Source organism: Bubalus bubalis, chromosome 13 (assembly GCF_019923935.1).
Source record: "Bubalus bubalis isolate 160015118507 breed Murrah chromosome 13, NDDB_SH_1, whole genome shotgun sequence".
Taxonomy (NCBI): Eukaryota; Metazoa; Chordata; class Mammalia; order Artiodactyla; family Bovidae; genus Bubalus; species Bubalus bubalis.
The window spans coordinates 56,614,447-56,630,303 of NC_059169.1; the positions used below are offsets into that span (position 1 = coordinate 56,614,447).

Sequence of the window (15,857 nt, forward strand, 5' to 3'; positions counted from 1 at the left end):
AAATGGTTCATCTATTTTCACAGCAGGATCAGGGGATTGGGATATGCAGTTTGCAGACCTATATGACAGTGTTTTTGAAATTTGTATTTATTTTAAGCTTACTAGTAAGGCTGAGTTCAACTCTTGACCCATATGTTATTTAAGATCATTGTTGCGATAGCATTCATGTGAACAAAAGCTAAGCAGTCTGTGTGTTATTCATGAAATTATCTTGGCATTTAATCAGTGGTGTCCACTTAAAAGTGACTCATGGGAGTCCTGAATGAAGTGTAAAATTGATTTAATACCATTTTCAGTGTATGTTCTGTGTTGGTTATGATTAAAATAATTCTGTTCAGAGAATTTTACCCAATGTAAAATTAATCTCAAATCTAATATAGATATTTCATAGTGTTTCTCTTTCAGGTATACCAACTGCAGCCTTATCAAGTATATGGAAAAACATAAAGTTAAACCAGATAGTAAAGCATTCCACTTGGTAAGTTTTAGAGAACAGTACTAATGAACTATATTTTTCCCACCTGTTTAACCCAACCTGACTTTTTTGACTCAATTTCTGTGGTTACTCAGTATTCTTGGAGTTCTTTAATAGTAATACTAATAGAGAGTTCTTGTTGGTGTGTACTAGTAATGATATCAAAACCCAGGTTTTTCCAAACCCAGGTTTGACAGCCTTAATGTTTGGTTACATTTAATTTTCTAAAGACAGTCATTGAACCAAGTCTGTCACTTTTTTTAAATTCTGTTTATTGGTTTTCATCAGTTATTTTAAAATTTCAAAGAATCAAAATGAAAACAGTCTTACTGTTCTGAAATAAGGTTTAGAGATTATTTGTTATTTCAGTCGTTTGAAAGGTTGTTTACAGAATTTTAACTCCCAAGGTGCCGCTTATAAACGTAGCTGTTAAAGGGCCTTCAGGGCCGCTGTGCATTGTGTGCTTTTTCTGGAAGAGTATGAGAGATGCAGTGTGTAGATAATGCATAGTAGAAAACTGATTTGAGCTAGGATCTAACCGTGCACTATCAAGGTGACTTGTGACATTATAGTCAACTGTTGTCAAATTTGTTTACAATGAAATTTCCATTTTTACATTATAGCAATTAAAAATGTTTTTCAGTTTTATGTTTTTCAAAGAAAGTAATATAAAGGAGGATTGAGGGAAGCAAGTTGTATTTTGCTTGGCTTAAAATTCTTTTAATCCTTTTTTCCCAGTATTTTTAAGTGAGTTCATTAAACAGGAATTTCTCTACTTTGAAAGGATTAAAATTTCCTTTAGTACCAGGCCACTTGGCAAATATTTCTTCCATTTCTGCTTTTTCTTCTCCTTCTACTCTTCTACTTCTGCAGTCATGTTTTATCATGTCCTGTATCATACATTTCATATCTAATCAGCAACTTAAAAGACAGTGCTCAACTGACCATATCACTACACAGTGTATTATTATCCAAATCATGGCTTCCTGTAATATACTTAAGATAGTACCCAAATTGGAAGGTAAGTTAGATCCTTCAGAGTTACGGCCTTATTTATTCTAACAGAATACTGGTGGCAGTGGTAGAACAGAAGCCCCGCTTTAGGGGGATCCTCACCACCCGCCCCGCTCGGTGCCGCTCATTCTAGTCTGAGGCCTCTCACCACCCCCACCACTGACACTCCAGAGACCAACCTTCTTTTCCGCTCACCTGCTTGTTTTTGCTAGGGTAACTGTCTTGCATAGTCCCATCTGAAAGCTCTAATGTAATTTCATTAAACCTGTGGAATGTTTTAAGTAGCAAATCCATGCTTTTCCTTTCAGTCTCAAAATAAAATTATGCTTCTACTGAAATATCAGCTCATTGAAATTAAACTGTCACCATCTCAACATTTCATCTGCATGTAAACATATCTCCTGTCCTTTTGTTCTTGATTGTCTCCTCTCCCACCATCTCCACATGTTCCATGGTTTTCAGAGTGTGTCCTAGTCCAGCAGCACAGTCATCTGGGGCTGTTAGGAAGTGCTCCCCGGCTGATTCTGGAGTGCTCTGAAGCCTGGAAATCATGGTGTGAGGTCAGAGGTTATAAGCCAAGAGACCACCATTTAGATACTATCTTAAATAACATGTTACATCAAATGTTCTACTTCATAGAGCCTATAGTAAATTATATTTCAACCAGAAGATACTGAATTTTCACATGAGTGTGACATTTCTGTAAGTAATATTAGTTGTGATGATGATGATAGTAATGGCTAAGACTTACATAGTGCTTTCTTTGTGCCCAGCACCATTATAATTGCTTTCTACATATTAACTCATTTAATTCTGAAAATAAACTTAATGATAAAAGGTACTGTTTTTAACCCCTCTTTGACAAATGGGTTTACAAAGCAGTTAAGTAACTTGTTTCAGAGTTACTCAGCTAATAAATGTAAGGTCAGGATTTGAAGCCAAGCAGTCTCCTTAGAGTCTCCACTCGTAAGCACGCCCCTGCGCTCTGTGGTTCTGTGCCAGTCCCCGCATGTGTTTGTAGACTGGTGCGCACTGCCAGGAGAGCGCTGTCCGACCATCCATGCTGTCCAGTAGGGCAGTCCTGAGCCATGCGCGGCTGCCGAGCTCTAGAAATGGACCTGGTATGACTGAGAAACTGACTTTTAAAATTTAGTTTAGTTTTGATTCATGTGGATTTACATCTAAATAGCCACATGTGGCTAGTGTATTTATATTACAAGTTTTCCCTTTAATAGAAAAATAATAACTTGAAGAATTTTAGTCCTGTTCTAAATTGGATATAGCAATTTAGACAACGTAGGGAAAAGATCGTTGGTTTAGAGTAGGAAGACGTGAGTTTAGTTAGTTCTTACAGGAGAACCAACTGAGATAATGAATATTAGAATGACTAAAATGTGAATTATTACATTACATGGAATAATTGGGGAACTTGGAGAGGGGAGTTAATTTGGGGCAATAAATGCTGTCCCTATTTTGAGGTATTATTAATTTAAAAAAATGCATCCCACAATGTGCCACAGGTGTGACTATGAGAAGTAAAACAGTGATGTGTTTATGACTTGTGGTTTCAGCTTCAGAAGTTGCTTACCATGGACCCAATAAAGCGAATTACCTCAGAGCAGGCTATGCAGGATCCCTATTTCCTAGAAGACCCGCTTCCTACATCAGAGTAAGTGATCAGTTTGTTCACTCACCAGCTCCATAGACGTTTTTGGTGCCTGCTTTCCTCTAGTTGTCAGCTCCAAGTCACCATCGCTCTTTATGGGGACCCAGGGGAATCCTTTTGAGAGGCAGAAAGTGAGCTCTGATGACTGAAGTGTCCTCGGGTTTTACAGCTGGCACGGGGCTGGCATCATTTGCCTCTGTCGTTTGGTTAGCGAGGGGTTGGTTCCACACACTGTCTGCCTCACCACTTGCAGTTACAGTTGCAAACTCCACCCCAAGTACATTTGTGTTTCCATTCTTTCTTTCCTTTTAAATGTAGCATGGAGAGTAAAAGAGAAATGTTTGTTTGACTAATCATATTCCTGCCAGAATCTGTCTCTTGTTTGTGATGATAAAAAAGGACCACTGGGATCAAAGAAGAAACCAGAGTCCTCTGGGAGTATTTTGACTATTCACACAGTGGGCCGCCCCCCGTGGCCAGTGGTGAGAAGAAGGGGCTTGCTGTGTCACAGCCGCACGAAAGATGCTTTTACATCACACATGGGGGTAGAGTCCAGACTAAAAGATGAAAGCAAGAAACCACTTACAGCATTTGAAATACTGGTTAGTATACCAGAAATCGTTTTTCTTTTTCTTTTTTCTTATGATCAGTGTTTTTGCCGGTTGTCAGATCCCTTACCCCAAACGAGAATTTTTAACAGAAGAAGAACCTGATGACAAAGGAGACAAAGTAAGTATTAAAGTACAGTTGGCATCTGGCTTTGTTCGGTGCCCCTGTGACTTCTGGCATGGACATCTTTGGTTCTCCCTCTGAGTTGAGCTGTGTCTCTCTGTTTAACCAATTGAGAAGAACCAGCAGCAGCAGCCGGGCAATAACCACACGAATGGGACCGGCCACCCAGGGAACCAAGACAGCAGTCACACCCAGGGACCCCCGTTGAAGAAAGTGAGAGTCGTCCCTCCTACCACTACCTCAGGTGGACTGATCATGACCTCAGACTATCAGGTACTCAGGCTGTCTCTCAGTGACCTGCGTGTCAGTACTGCCTGTGGGCTTGTGAGCTCTGGGAAATGCGACAAAGCTAAGAAAAGACCCGCCCGTGTATGCCAGCACACTGATGGGAAGGGCTATGGGCATGGAAGGTGCCCGGTGGTACAGTAGAGGGGGCTTAGCCAGACTCGGGGTGATTGGACCTAAATTGTGCCGTTGGTTGGCTCTGTGAGCCTAGACACGGCTCTAGTTTCTCATCTGTATCATGAGCGGGCGCACCTACCCTGCCGCTGCCGTGGGGCAGCTGTGGCGACCCTCAGCATCTGGCTCACGGGGGTGTTCAGGAAGTGGACGGTCTCACTTCTGCAGCCCCATCCAGCCTCAAGGGGTGGTTCAGATCTTCTCAGTGTCTTCATTTGTCGGATGTGGGTGATGGTCAGTGTGAGGCTGTCGTCAGGATGAAATGAGACTGGGTGAGCTAATGGCAGTGGCCAGCCGGACTGACAGTCGTTTGATAGAGGACACCAGTCACTGTGTTCATTATTATTATCTTCCTTAAAACTCTTAGTAGCGTTCACAGTGCGCAGTGAGTACTTGCTGAGTGTCAGTGGTGGTGCTGGGGGTGACGTGGTCATAGGAAGAGCTTGTCAAGACTTGCGTGTGCCAGCTCTTCTGTCAGTGTGGGACAGACCTTCCTTCCTCCAGGCAGTATGATAGCTGTGAGGTAAGCGCTATTGGCAGGTAATTGGGGCTCATGGAGGTTGAGCCCCTTCCCTCGCTCACCTCTCAAGCCAGGGTGGACTCAGGACGCAGACTCAGACCTGCTAGGCGGCTCCCTGTGCATTCTCTCCAGTGACAACAGCAGTTCCTTCACAGACAGACCCGTTCTGAAAACTGTATACCTTGTTCTGATCCTGTTCCCATCTGGTCTGGATTCACTGTGGAAGTGTACTGAAAACTTGACCCATGAGAATTATTTACCTACTGAAAGAGATTGTAATAAATGGATAAGGCTCCCAGAGCCTGCGACCACAAGTCAGGAATCAGATCGGAACTCTTCGCAAGGTTCATGGGGGGTGCAGCCTAGGAAGCCCTGGGGATCACTGTCTGCTGAGTGGTGGCTGTCCTGCGGTGAGCTCAGCGAGCAGGGGCTCCAAGGCAGGCGTCCTGCGAGCTCATGGTTGCTGCTCCCCTCCCCACCTGGGAGACGAGCACATCTCCGGCACACAAGTGTGTTTGCACACAAGGTGTGCGTCCTGAGCGGGGGTGGGCGGGGACTCTAACCTTTGCCACTGAAACCAAGGAAATGCTGCTGTGTGTGTGTGTGTTGACGTTATTGTGGTGGTTTTTATGAGTGATTTCAAAAATAGTATTTCTGACTAGTTTTACATGTCCACTCTCTTTAAAATGTTGTTTTTGCTAGGGTTGGCGGAATTTCGAGTTACATGATTTATTAGATATCTTTGAAAGAGGAAAGTATTAAATTGTAGTTAATCTTCCATAGTGTTTGTTTTGGGGAGCTAATAGCATGAGAGAGACGTGCAGGGCTGAGAATTAAGAATATAACTGATTGAAACTAGAGGTATTTGACTCTACCTCTTGTGCTGCTTCTAGAATTGAGAATACCAGTCTTCCTACATTTCAATAGCTGTAGCTTTACCTTTGTATATTGCTTGTAGCTGAAAAACAAGGTTCATTAATTTATAGAGCATAAAAATATCTAATGCTGAAGAAATAATTCTGTTATTTCCTTTCTTGTCGTATTCATTTCTTATTCTTCAGTCATGCATGGGTGTTGGGAGTTTTCTATTGAAAAAACAAGTATGTAGATTAGCTTTGAATTTCTTCTATGTATACATCATTGAGTTCAAGAGGAAGTGTCCCGGATAAATTATTTATGAGGTAGGTATGAGTAGCATGAAAGGGTGTTCCTGTTAATAGAATGAACCACGCAGCACAGGAGTAAGACTCACTTTAGTGTTATTTTATCAGCAGTACTTCTGACCTTCATAAAGAAAGGCTGACACTAAAAGATTTTAAGGGTTTTGTCATTTTAATTCTAAAGCCAGTACCTAGCACAGGACCTTTAAAGTTCTTACTGCCGTAAAATAAGGGACATCTCGAACACACAGAAGCCTTGCTGGCCTGGGGTGCAGCCAGCCCACAGCAACGCCGAGTCACGTCTCCTCTTCCTCTGCTTTTCCAGCGTTCCAATCCGCATGCTGCCTACCCCAACCCCGGACCAAGCACATCGCAGCCGCAGAGCAGCATGGGGTACTCAACTACCTCCCAGCAGCCTCCACAGTACTCCCACCAGACGCATCGGTACTGAGCTGCGTCGGACACCGTCCATGCACTGTCGCGGTGCCGCAGGCCGCCTGCAGCTTTCAGCGGGAGCCTGGGATGGGCCATGAGAACGTACTGTGCAGCCACGCAGTCAGATGTCCGGTAGCCGAGTTCCACCGCTTTTCACAGATTGGGGTAGTGGCTTCCACGTTGTCGCTGTCTGGAGTTAGGCTTGAGAATAAAGTGCTAGCACAGTTTGTGTTGTGGGTTTGCTACTTCCATAGTTTACTTGACATGGTTCAGACTGACCAATGCATTTTTTTCAGTGACAGTCTGTAGCAGTTGAAGCTGTGAAACGTGCTAGGGGCAAGCATTTGTCGTCATATGTGGTGAATTCTTCCAGTGTAACAACATTATCTGACCAATAGTACACACACACACACAGAGGTTTAACTGGTACTTGAAACATGCAGTATACGTTAACGAAGCAACCAAGACTCAACATGAGATTATTTCGGTACACCTTTCATTTCAATGTCTTATCAGTGGGTTGATTCATTTTCTACATTAATCAGTGTTCTTTGACCAAGAATATTGCTTGGATTGTTTTGGAAAGTACAAGAAGCCACATAGTTTTTCCAGGAAGGTTTCAAAACTCCCAAAGATTAATTTCCAACTTCTGAGTTTGTTTTTATTTTCAATCTATGACTTGACTGGTATTAAAGCTGCTATTGATAGTAATTAAATATGTTGTCATTGATATAAACCTGTTTGGTTCAGCAAACAAACTAAAATGATTGTCATAGACAGTGTTTTATTTTTCTTGTTGGTGTTGCTGATTTGTGAGCATGCTTTAAGATGAAAAAAGCATGAGTGATAACTTCCTTAAAAAGGTGCGGCATCCGATTCAGATATTTTGTCCTGATTTTAAAGCTGGTTGGTGTAGTGCTACTAAAATTTCGTTCAGTTCATTTTCTTTTTTTAAAACTTGTTCGCACGTTGTTTAGGGTGCCCTTACTTCAGCAAAGAAGAAGGAGTAGGAGAGCCTTAGAATTTTTGAGGAAAAAAGAAAACCTATAACATACAATGTACTGTATCAAACTATTTTACATGAATGACACAAGTATTCTGAATTTAAAAAAATTGAACATTGTTAAAAACAAGGTGTTATGTAATAAATTTATTTTTCATAAATCAAAATATGGAGTCAACTGTATTTTTATGTACACACAGGTGTTTTATTTTAAAATGTGCCCTAACAAGTGGCCTCTGAGGAAACCTTTTCAGGTGTTTTCATTGATAGTATCTTTTGCCTCCACAATGCAGTGGTGGCCTAAGGTTTAGATACAAATTCGTTTCTCTGTACACTCAGTGCAATAATTTAAGATGAGAAATAGACACTTTTCTAACTGAAAGACATTATAATGAGCCTTCCCTTTCTAGAATAATGCCAGAATCTGTGTTATGCTGAGCCCATTTTGTTTTATCCCAGATAATTATTTGAGAGGGAGTCCCTCCTTCACAAAATACAGATTAAAAACACAAACATATTCTTTTCTTTAAAACTCAATGCATTGAAATAAAAACATTCTAGGACATTGTAAGAACTGAGGGATCCTAAAACCGAGTGGCCCGACCCTCATGGGACGGATAATTTTTGGAAGCTAAGTTTGTGTTTCCGTGTTAGTTCTTCACTCACACAAGGCACAGATCTGAGAGCAGGGCCCCCACCTCTGTCACTTCCATAGCCCTTTTACCTGAATTTCCCTTCCACTCTGATTGTCTTCTGTTTTTCTCTCCCTGCCCTCAGTGCCGTGCTTTTGAAACTCATGCACATGAGAATCATCGAGAGCTTTCTGTCTTCTCAGGGCTGGTACCCGAGGTTGATTTGGTAGGCTTGGGTGGAACATGGAGTCTTCTATTTTAACCAGGACCCCAGTTGGCTCTGATGCCCTTTTGAGGGTTGCACAGGAAAAACAATGCCCCCAGACTGCTCTAAAGCCTGAGCAAATGTAGCGGCTAAGTGACTCGGAGAGTAGGCTGCTCCACTGTCTTTTCCTCCTGCATAAACTTCAAAAAGCCAAACCCACGACAACAGGTTCCTCTCTGGGTGCTGGAAACTCTGTGGACACGGTTCTCAGATGCCATTACTCCTTCATCAACCTCGGTTCTCTGGGTGGTGCTGCCCAGGCTTGCCAGTGTCCTCCCCAAGCTGCAGATTCCTGTACTGTGTTGCGTCTGTGACAGATGACACACACACGCCCGCCGTGGTTCTCTGGCTGGCCCCCTGGCCCCGTGTCTCTGTATAGCACCTCTTGACACATAGCTGTTTTCTGTCCCTTTCCCCTCCATCCCAGGCCTCCCCTCTTCACACTTGCTCCCTGGCTGCGATGCCCACATTTCCACCCTAGACCTCACCAGCACATCTGAGCTGTTACTAGGTTCTCTCTGGACTGAGCACATCCAAGTGCAGACTCCCGCCTCCACTGTCCCGCCTGCACCTCCGTGACGGATCCTCCCGCCCAGTTCCGGGCCACACGGCAGCCTTGGCACATCGTCACACACACACGTGCCCGCTTGTGAGCCCTGCCCACCCCATGTGCGACTTTTCCTGAAGGGACTTCTAGCCGACACCTCCTCCTCTTCCCTGCACCCCCAGTCTTCTCGGCTGACCTCCCCCAGACAGCCGGACCCCTAACTGTCCCCACCAGGCCCCGCACGTCCTCCCACGTGTCCCCTGCCCCATCACCTGGCTCCTCCAGCTCCAGTGCAGTCCTGGCTGTCCCTGGAGCCTCCCTCACAGGTGTTGTCTCAAGACTTTGACACTTTCTGTTCCACTGCATCTGTCTTTCCCCAGCTTCTTGGCTTTCTCCCTCACCTCTCTGAAGTCAGCTCGAATTGCACCTTATCAGAGGCTCCCCTCTCCCCCACCCCCAACACCCCCCCACTTGCTCTCTGTATAAAACTCAGCCTGTCCCTGCCTTCCCCACCAGCCAGCATCCCAACCCCGTGGCGTGGCTTTGTTTTCCTGCATAGCACTTCTGTCACCAACACATACTTGTGTCATGCTTTTTCTACTCCTTGAAGATAAACTCTACAAAGACAGCTTTTTTTTTTTCAATAGAAGTATAATCAACACACACACTGTAAAATTGAAGTGTACAGTCTTTTGATTGGATGCCCATGAGCCTGCCTGTATGGTATAATGGAAGAGGCAGAAGCACAAGGTCAGAAAACAAAACTGTGGTCGCCAGGGACAAGAGTGAAAAAGGGAGTTGTTTTGGGGGGTTTTTTCCTTTTAACTTTTGGCTGCCACATGTGGGATCTCAGTTCCCCAACCAGGGATTGAACCCACAATCCCTGCTTTGGAAGTGCGAGTCTTAACCACTGGACCGCCAGGCAAGATTGGGATTGACCACAAAAGGACAATGGGGGGTTACTTTGGGTGATGAAACTTCTGTGTCCTGATTTCTGCAGCACAAGTGAACGTGAAAACCTGCAGAACTGAGCAGGTGCATCTTAGTGGTTCTAAATTTTTCCTTAAAAAAATAAATAGAAGGGGGAAAAAAAGACCAACAAATCTAGTGTTGGCAAGGATAAGAAACAACTGGAATTCTCATACATTACTGGTGGGAATATAAACTAGAACAGTCACTTTGGAAAACAATTCAATGGTTCCTTATAAAGTTAAACGTATACTTACCATATGACCTTGGAGTCGCACTTTAGTTCTATAACCAACAAAAATCAAAGCATATCCACACAGTAGCCTGTAGATACATGTTCAAAACACCTTTATATTATAGCCCACAAATGGGTGTCTGTTTATAGAGGAATAGATAAATAAATGGGGGGAAAGTGTAAACAGTGACAGATTTTATTTTCTTGGCCTCCAAAATCACTGCAGACAGTGACCGCAGCCATGAGATTAAAAGACACTTGCTCCTTGGAAGGAAAACTATGACTGACCTATACAGTGTATTCAAAAGCAGAGACGTCACTTTGCCTGCAAAGGTCCACATAGTGAAAGCTGTGGTTTTGCCGATAGTTGTGTACAGATCTGAGAGCTGGACCATAAAGAAGGCTGAGCACAGAAGAATTGATGCTTTTGAATTATAGTGCTGGAGAAGACTCTCAAGAGTCCCTTGGACACCAAGGGGAAAAAAACCAGCCAATCCTAAAGGAAATCAATCCTGAATATTCATTGGAAGGACTGATGCTGAAGCTCTAATACTTTGGCCACCTCATGCAAAGAACCGACTCATTGGAAAAGACCCTGATGCTGGGAAAGATTGAGGGCAGGAGAAGAACGAGTTGGCAGAGGATAAAATGGTTGGGTAACATCACCAACTCAATAGACATGAATTTGAGTAAACTCCAGGAGATAGTGAAGGATAGGGAAACCTGGTGCGCTGCAGTCCATGAGGTCGCAAAGAGTCGGACACGATTTAGCGACTGACCAACAACAAGAAGATAAATTCAGTGAAATAAAATATTCAGCAATAAAAGTGAGCATTTGGTAGAATCTTGATTGTATGGTGATTCTGTGTACACATTATACATTTTTCAAAACGCATCAAAATACAGTTTAAATTGGTGATTTGTATATCAAATTGCACCTTAAACTTGACTTAAAACCCAGTATTTGTAAGCCTTTTAACACATACCAAATTTATAAGCATATGTTAATTGTTATTAGTGTCCTCTCCATATGGAAATATTTTTTTCTTAAGACTTATAATATGACCTAGTTCTCACAGGTAAGTTAAATTTGAAGTCCTTTCATGACCAATCATTTCCTCACCTCTCATGAATCAGAGTAGAGTGTTTAAATGAGCAGATGTGGAGTTAGTGCGTCAACGATCACAAGGCCAAAATTATATAAAGATCCCCCTGAATTCAATTTTCTTTAAGTTTTCTTTTTTAAGTCTGCAAAGGCTGGGGCTCCAACTTTTCTGAAATATTACCAGGAAATGAACAGGACTTCCCTGGCGGTCCAGTGGTTAAGACTCTACACTTGGAATGCAGGGGCACAGGTTCCATCCCTGGTCAGGGAACTAAGATCCCACATGCCGCACAGCGCGGCCAAAACACTAAAAAATGTCACTGAACAGTTAATAGTCTTCCTCTCGTGTGGAGATAGCTGTGTGCTTTCTCATAACCCAGATGTCCTTTGAGGGGTCAGAAGTATGGAACTCATTAGACATTTATTGAACGTTCGGTAGCCTGGGAGCACTTGGAGCCAAACAACTGAAACAGGCCATAGTTGACATCATCAAATCCTCAGGGAACTTACCTTAGTCGAGGAGTCAGAATACACAGCAGTGGGAGCCGTTAGTGGCTGCATGGAGGGTCGAGAACTGGAACTGTCCTCTCCTAAGGAGAAGAACTCTCTTGCTTTTTTGATGATCCAGCGGATGTTGGCAATTTGGTCTCTGGTTCCTCTGCCTTTTCTAAAACCAGCTTGAACAACTGGAAGTTCATGGTTCACATATTGCTGAAGCCTGGCTTGGAGAATTTTGAGCATTACTAGCGTGTGAGATGAGTGCAGTTGTGTGGTAGTTTGAGCATTCTTTGGCATTGCCTTTCTTTGGGATTGGAATGAAAACTGACCTTTTCCAGAAACCTATGTGCAGGTCAGGAAGCAACAGTTAGAACTGGACATGGATCAACAGACTGGTTCCAAATAGGAAAAGGAGTACATCAAGGCTGTATATTGTCACCCTGCTTATTTAACTTATATGCAGAGTACATCGTGAGAAATGCTGGGCTAGAAGAAGCACAAGCTGGAATCAAGATTGCTGGGAGAAATATCAATAACCTCAGATATGCAGATGACACCACCCTTATGGCAGAAAGGGAAGAGGAACTAAAAAGCCTCTTGATGAAGGTGAAAGAGGAGAGTGAAAAAGTCGGCTTAAAACTCAACATTCAGAAAACAAGACCATGACATGTGGTCCCATCACTTCATGGGAAATAGGTGGGGAAACAGTGGAAACAGTGTCAGACTTTATTTTGGGGGGCTCCAAAATCACTGCAGATGGTGACTGCAGCCATGAAATTAAAAGATGCTTACTTCTTGGAAGAAAAGTTATGACCAACCTAGATAGCATATTGAAAAGCAGAGATATTACTTTGCCAACAAAGGTCCGTCTAGTCAAGGCTATGGTTTTTCCAGTGGTCATGTATGGATGTGAGAGTTGGACTGTGAAGAAGGCTGAGTGCCGAAGAATTGATGCTTTTGAACTGTGGTGCTGGAGAAGACTCTTGAGAGTTCCTTGGACTGCAAGGAGATCCAACCAGTCCATTCTGAAGGAGATCAGCCCTGGGATTTCTTTGGAAAGAATGATGCTAAAGCTTAAACTCCAGTACTTTGGCCACTTCATGTGAAGAGTTGACTCATTGGAAAAGACTCTGATGCTGGAAGGGATTGAAGGGCAGGAGGAGAAGGGGACGACAGAGGATGAGATGGCTGGATGGCATCACTGACTCGATGGACGTGAGTCTGGGTGAACTCCGGGAGTTGGTGATGAACAGGGAGGCCTGGCGTGCTGCAATTCATGGGGTCGCAAAGAGTCGGACACGACTGAGCAACTGAACTGAAGGAGAGGAAGCAGCATGTGGGAGGGGTGTCCTGGGGGGCGAGGACTGGTGTGAGTCAGCAGAACACAGGGCTTGGGGTCAGAAGACCTAGGTCTTGGCTCTGCCGGTTCCTTCATGTCGGTCAAGTCTTTCAGCTTTCCCAAGCCCCTGTCAAGAATAGTCATGGCAACAGCGATGCTTTCAGTGTCATAGAAATGTTGGCAAGCAGCATGTAAAGCAAAGTAACATCTACCTCTTCAAAGTTGCACGATTAACTCGATTATGTCAGCTGGACCCTAAAGTAACACTGAATGCCCACCCTGTACCAGGTGCTGCATGATACACACTCACAAAAGTTCTGTGAGTTAAGTATCATTTTCCCCATTTTGCAAATCAGAAAAATGAAGTTTGGAGAGACTGCTCATAGTCAACTACGTGACAAAGTCAGATTTGCTTTATCTCAGCTTCCAGGCGTCAGAGAAAGGAATGAGCCCAGGATTCTGCTGAAGTGTCCACTCCATCCAGAGCACAGAACATGTCCTGTGGCATGGAGCCAGAAATGAAATTAATGAGCTTTCTCAAATAAAGTCATTTCTCCATGTGCTTTCCCATTTAAATTACAAAGTACAAAAAGAATTTGTATTTTACTAGTTACTGATAATGTCTCTTGAAAGCATACTCAACAATATAATGGATTTTAAAAACTGATGCAGGTTTAATTAATAGGCCCTAAAATCAGCTTGATTAATAAGCGGTAATTGCTTTTCCAGTTGAGTTTCTGCATTGGCAAAAAGAGGCTCTACATAGGCAAAAACAGACAAGTACAATTCATCTCTGATGCAGTCAGAGGCTCTCACTGCCCCAAGTTATACTGGACTCCCTGTGCCCCTGGGGGCTGCTGCTTCCCCCAGCCACTGAGACAGTGACTGGCCACATGGGCTGCAGCCCATTTTAGACAGGAGCTCTGTTGGGACCTCCATCCCTCCCTGCCATGAATTCTCTGATGCATCAGCACAGAATGCTCATAGGACCCCCTCCAGACTCAGGATGGGAGGGGCAGCTGACACTTCTAGGTTTGTTGTTGTTCAGTCGCTCAGTCATGTCTGACTCTGCGACCCCCACGGACCGCAACACACCAGGCTTCCCTGTCCTTTACTGTCTCCTGGAGTTTGCTCAAACTCATGTCCATTGAGTCGGTGATGCCATCCAACGATCTCATCCTCTGTCGTCCCCTTCTCTTCCTGTCCTCAGTCTTCCCCAGCATCAGGGTCTTTTCCAATGAGTTGGCTCCTCACATCAGGTGGCCAGAATATCAGAGCTTCAGCTTTTTAGTGTGGTATACTTCCACTTTCATTTTCTTTTGTTGTCTTTGCTTTCGGTGGGTGTCAAATCCAAAAAATGATCACCAAGATCATTTGTAGGGATCCAGTTTCATCCTTTTGCATGAGGCTGTCCAGCTTTCCTGACCCCCTTTGTTGAGGCGGTCCTTCCTGCGTTCATTCTGTATTCCAGGCTCCCATGTGGTAGATCAGTTGACCGTGCACAGGTTTATTTCTGGGTTCTGTTACATTGATCTCTGTCTGTTTTCATGCCAGCACCATATTGCTGTGATTGCTGTAGCTTTGCAATGCATTTCGAAATCAGAATGTATGATGCCTTTAGCTTTGCTCTTCTTTTCTCAAGATTGCTTTGGCAATTCAGGGTCTTTTGTGGTTCCATACAAATTTGGGGATTATTTTTTTCTGTTTCCGTGGAAAAAATGCCTTTGGTATTTTGACAGGGATTGCAGATTCCTCAGGTAGTATGAACATTTTAACAATATTAATCCTTTAAAACCATGAGCATGGAATATCTTTCCATTTATTTTGTTTCTTAACTTTCTTTCATCAAATTGTGTATAGTTTTCAGTATACAGATCCTTCCCTTCCTTGGTTAACTTTATTCCTAGGTGTTTTATTCTTTTTGGTGCACTGTAATGGAATTTTCTTCTTAATTTCTCAACCTAGTAGTTTTTTACATTGGATGCTGGATGTTTTGAATTTTGCTCTGTTGGTTGCTAGGGTTATATTTGCTTAGGGTTAAATTTTGTTTTGGCACACTGTTAAATTAACTGTATCTTTTGGATACTTGTTTCTAAGCTTGTATATCAAGTCTAGCATGCCTTTCAGTCTAGAGCAAATTAGGCCCCACTACTAAAGAAACATCCTTCTGAGAATTCTGCCAGAAGGCCCAGCTGCCGCTCTGACTGGTGGGAACACAGACGATTTCCAGCTTGTGCGAGTCTCAGCTGGCGGAGGCCTCTCAGGCCCGCACTGGCTTGAGCGGACCTCCATGCAGATCTCCAAAGCACCCTCTCCTTGCCCCTCCCACTCTCCAGTCCATTGCTCTTAAATTCCCTCCTCCTCCGCTTCCATGCACTGTAGCTGTTATCTGCTCAGAACCCCAAGACCACTGGACTTCACATGGATTCTTCTTTCCTGTACTGGGAGCTTCTCACGCACCAGCAAAACTCTTCTGTTTCTCGGGGAAACAGTACCATGCTGTCCACTGATGTCTGTAAACCAGTTTTTAAATGTATTTTGTCCAATTTTTGGAGTGTGTAAAGGAGAAGGGTAAATCTGGTCCCATTACTCCATCTTGGCTGGAAGCATGGTCCGCATGCGGAGACAGTTGGGCAGGTAGAACATTAGGCAGATTGACTGGATTTATTGGCATTGTGATATAAGTGAGTTTGACCTTGATAAGACAGTCCGTACATTTTCCTAGAACTTGTGTACTTTGTACCGCATAAGGCAACCTGGTATATAATGTGATCCTCCAGTTTCCCAGTGAGTGAGAAGGTTA

The 15,857-nt window shown here is 43.6% G+C and overlaps 1 protein-coding gene across 7 annotated transcripts in view; it reads left to right on the forward strand.

Annotated features, from left to right (window-relative positions):
• CDK8 (cyclin dependent kinase 8) overlaps positions 1-7,631 on the forward strand; it is a 72,330-nt gene extending 64,699 nt beyond the window's left edge. For 5 of the 7 annotated variants that reach the window (XM_006070960.3, XM_025262851.2, XM_025262853.2 and 2 more), the window contains 5 exons: positions 406-478; positions 3,061-3,158; positions 3,806-3,884; positions 4,002-4,160; positions 6,352-7,631. In XM_006070960.3, coding sequence (XP_006071022.1) covers positions 406-478; positions 3,061-3,158; positions 3,806-3,884; positions 4,002-4,160; positions 6,352-6,477 — 535 coding nt within the window. In that variant the 3' untranslated portion in view covers positions 6,478-7,631. The remainder of the gene's footprint in view (positions 1-405; positions 479-3,060; positions 3,159-3,805; positions 3,885-4,001; positions 4,161-6,351) is intronic. The other 2 variants (XM_006070961.3, XM_025262850.2) reach the window with 2 other exon arrangements.
• Positions 7,632-15,857: the final 8,226 nt, after the last annotated feature.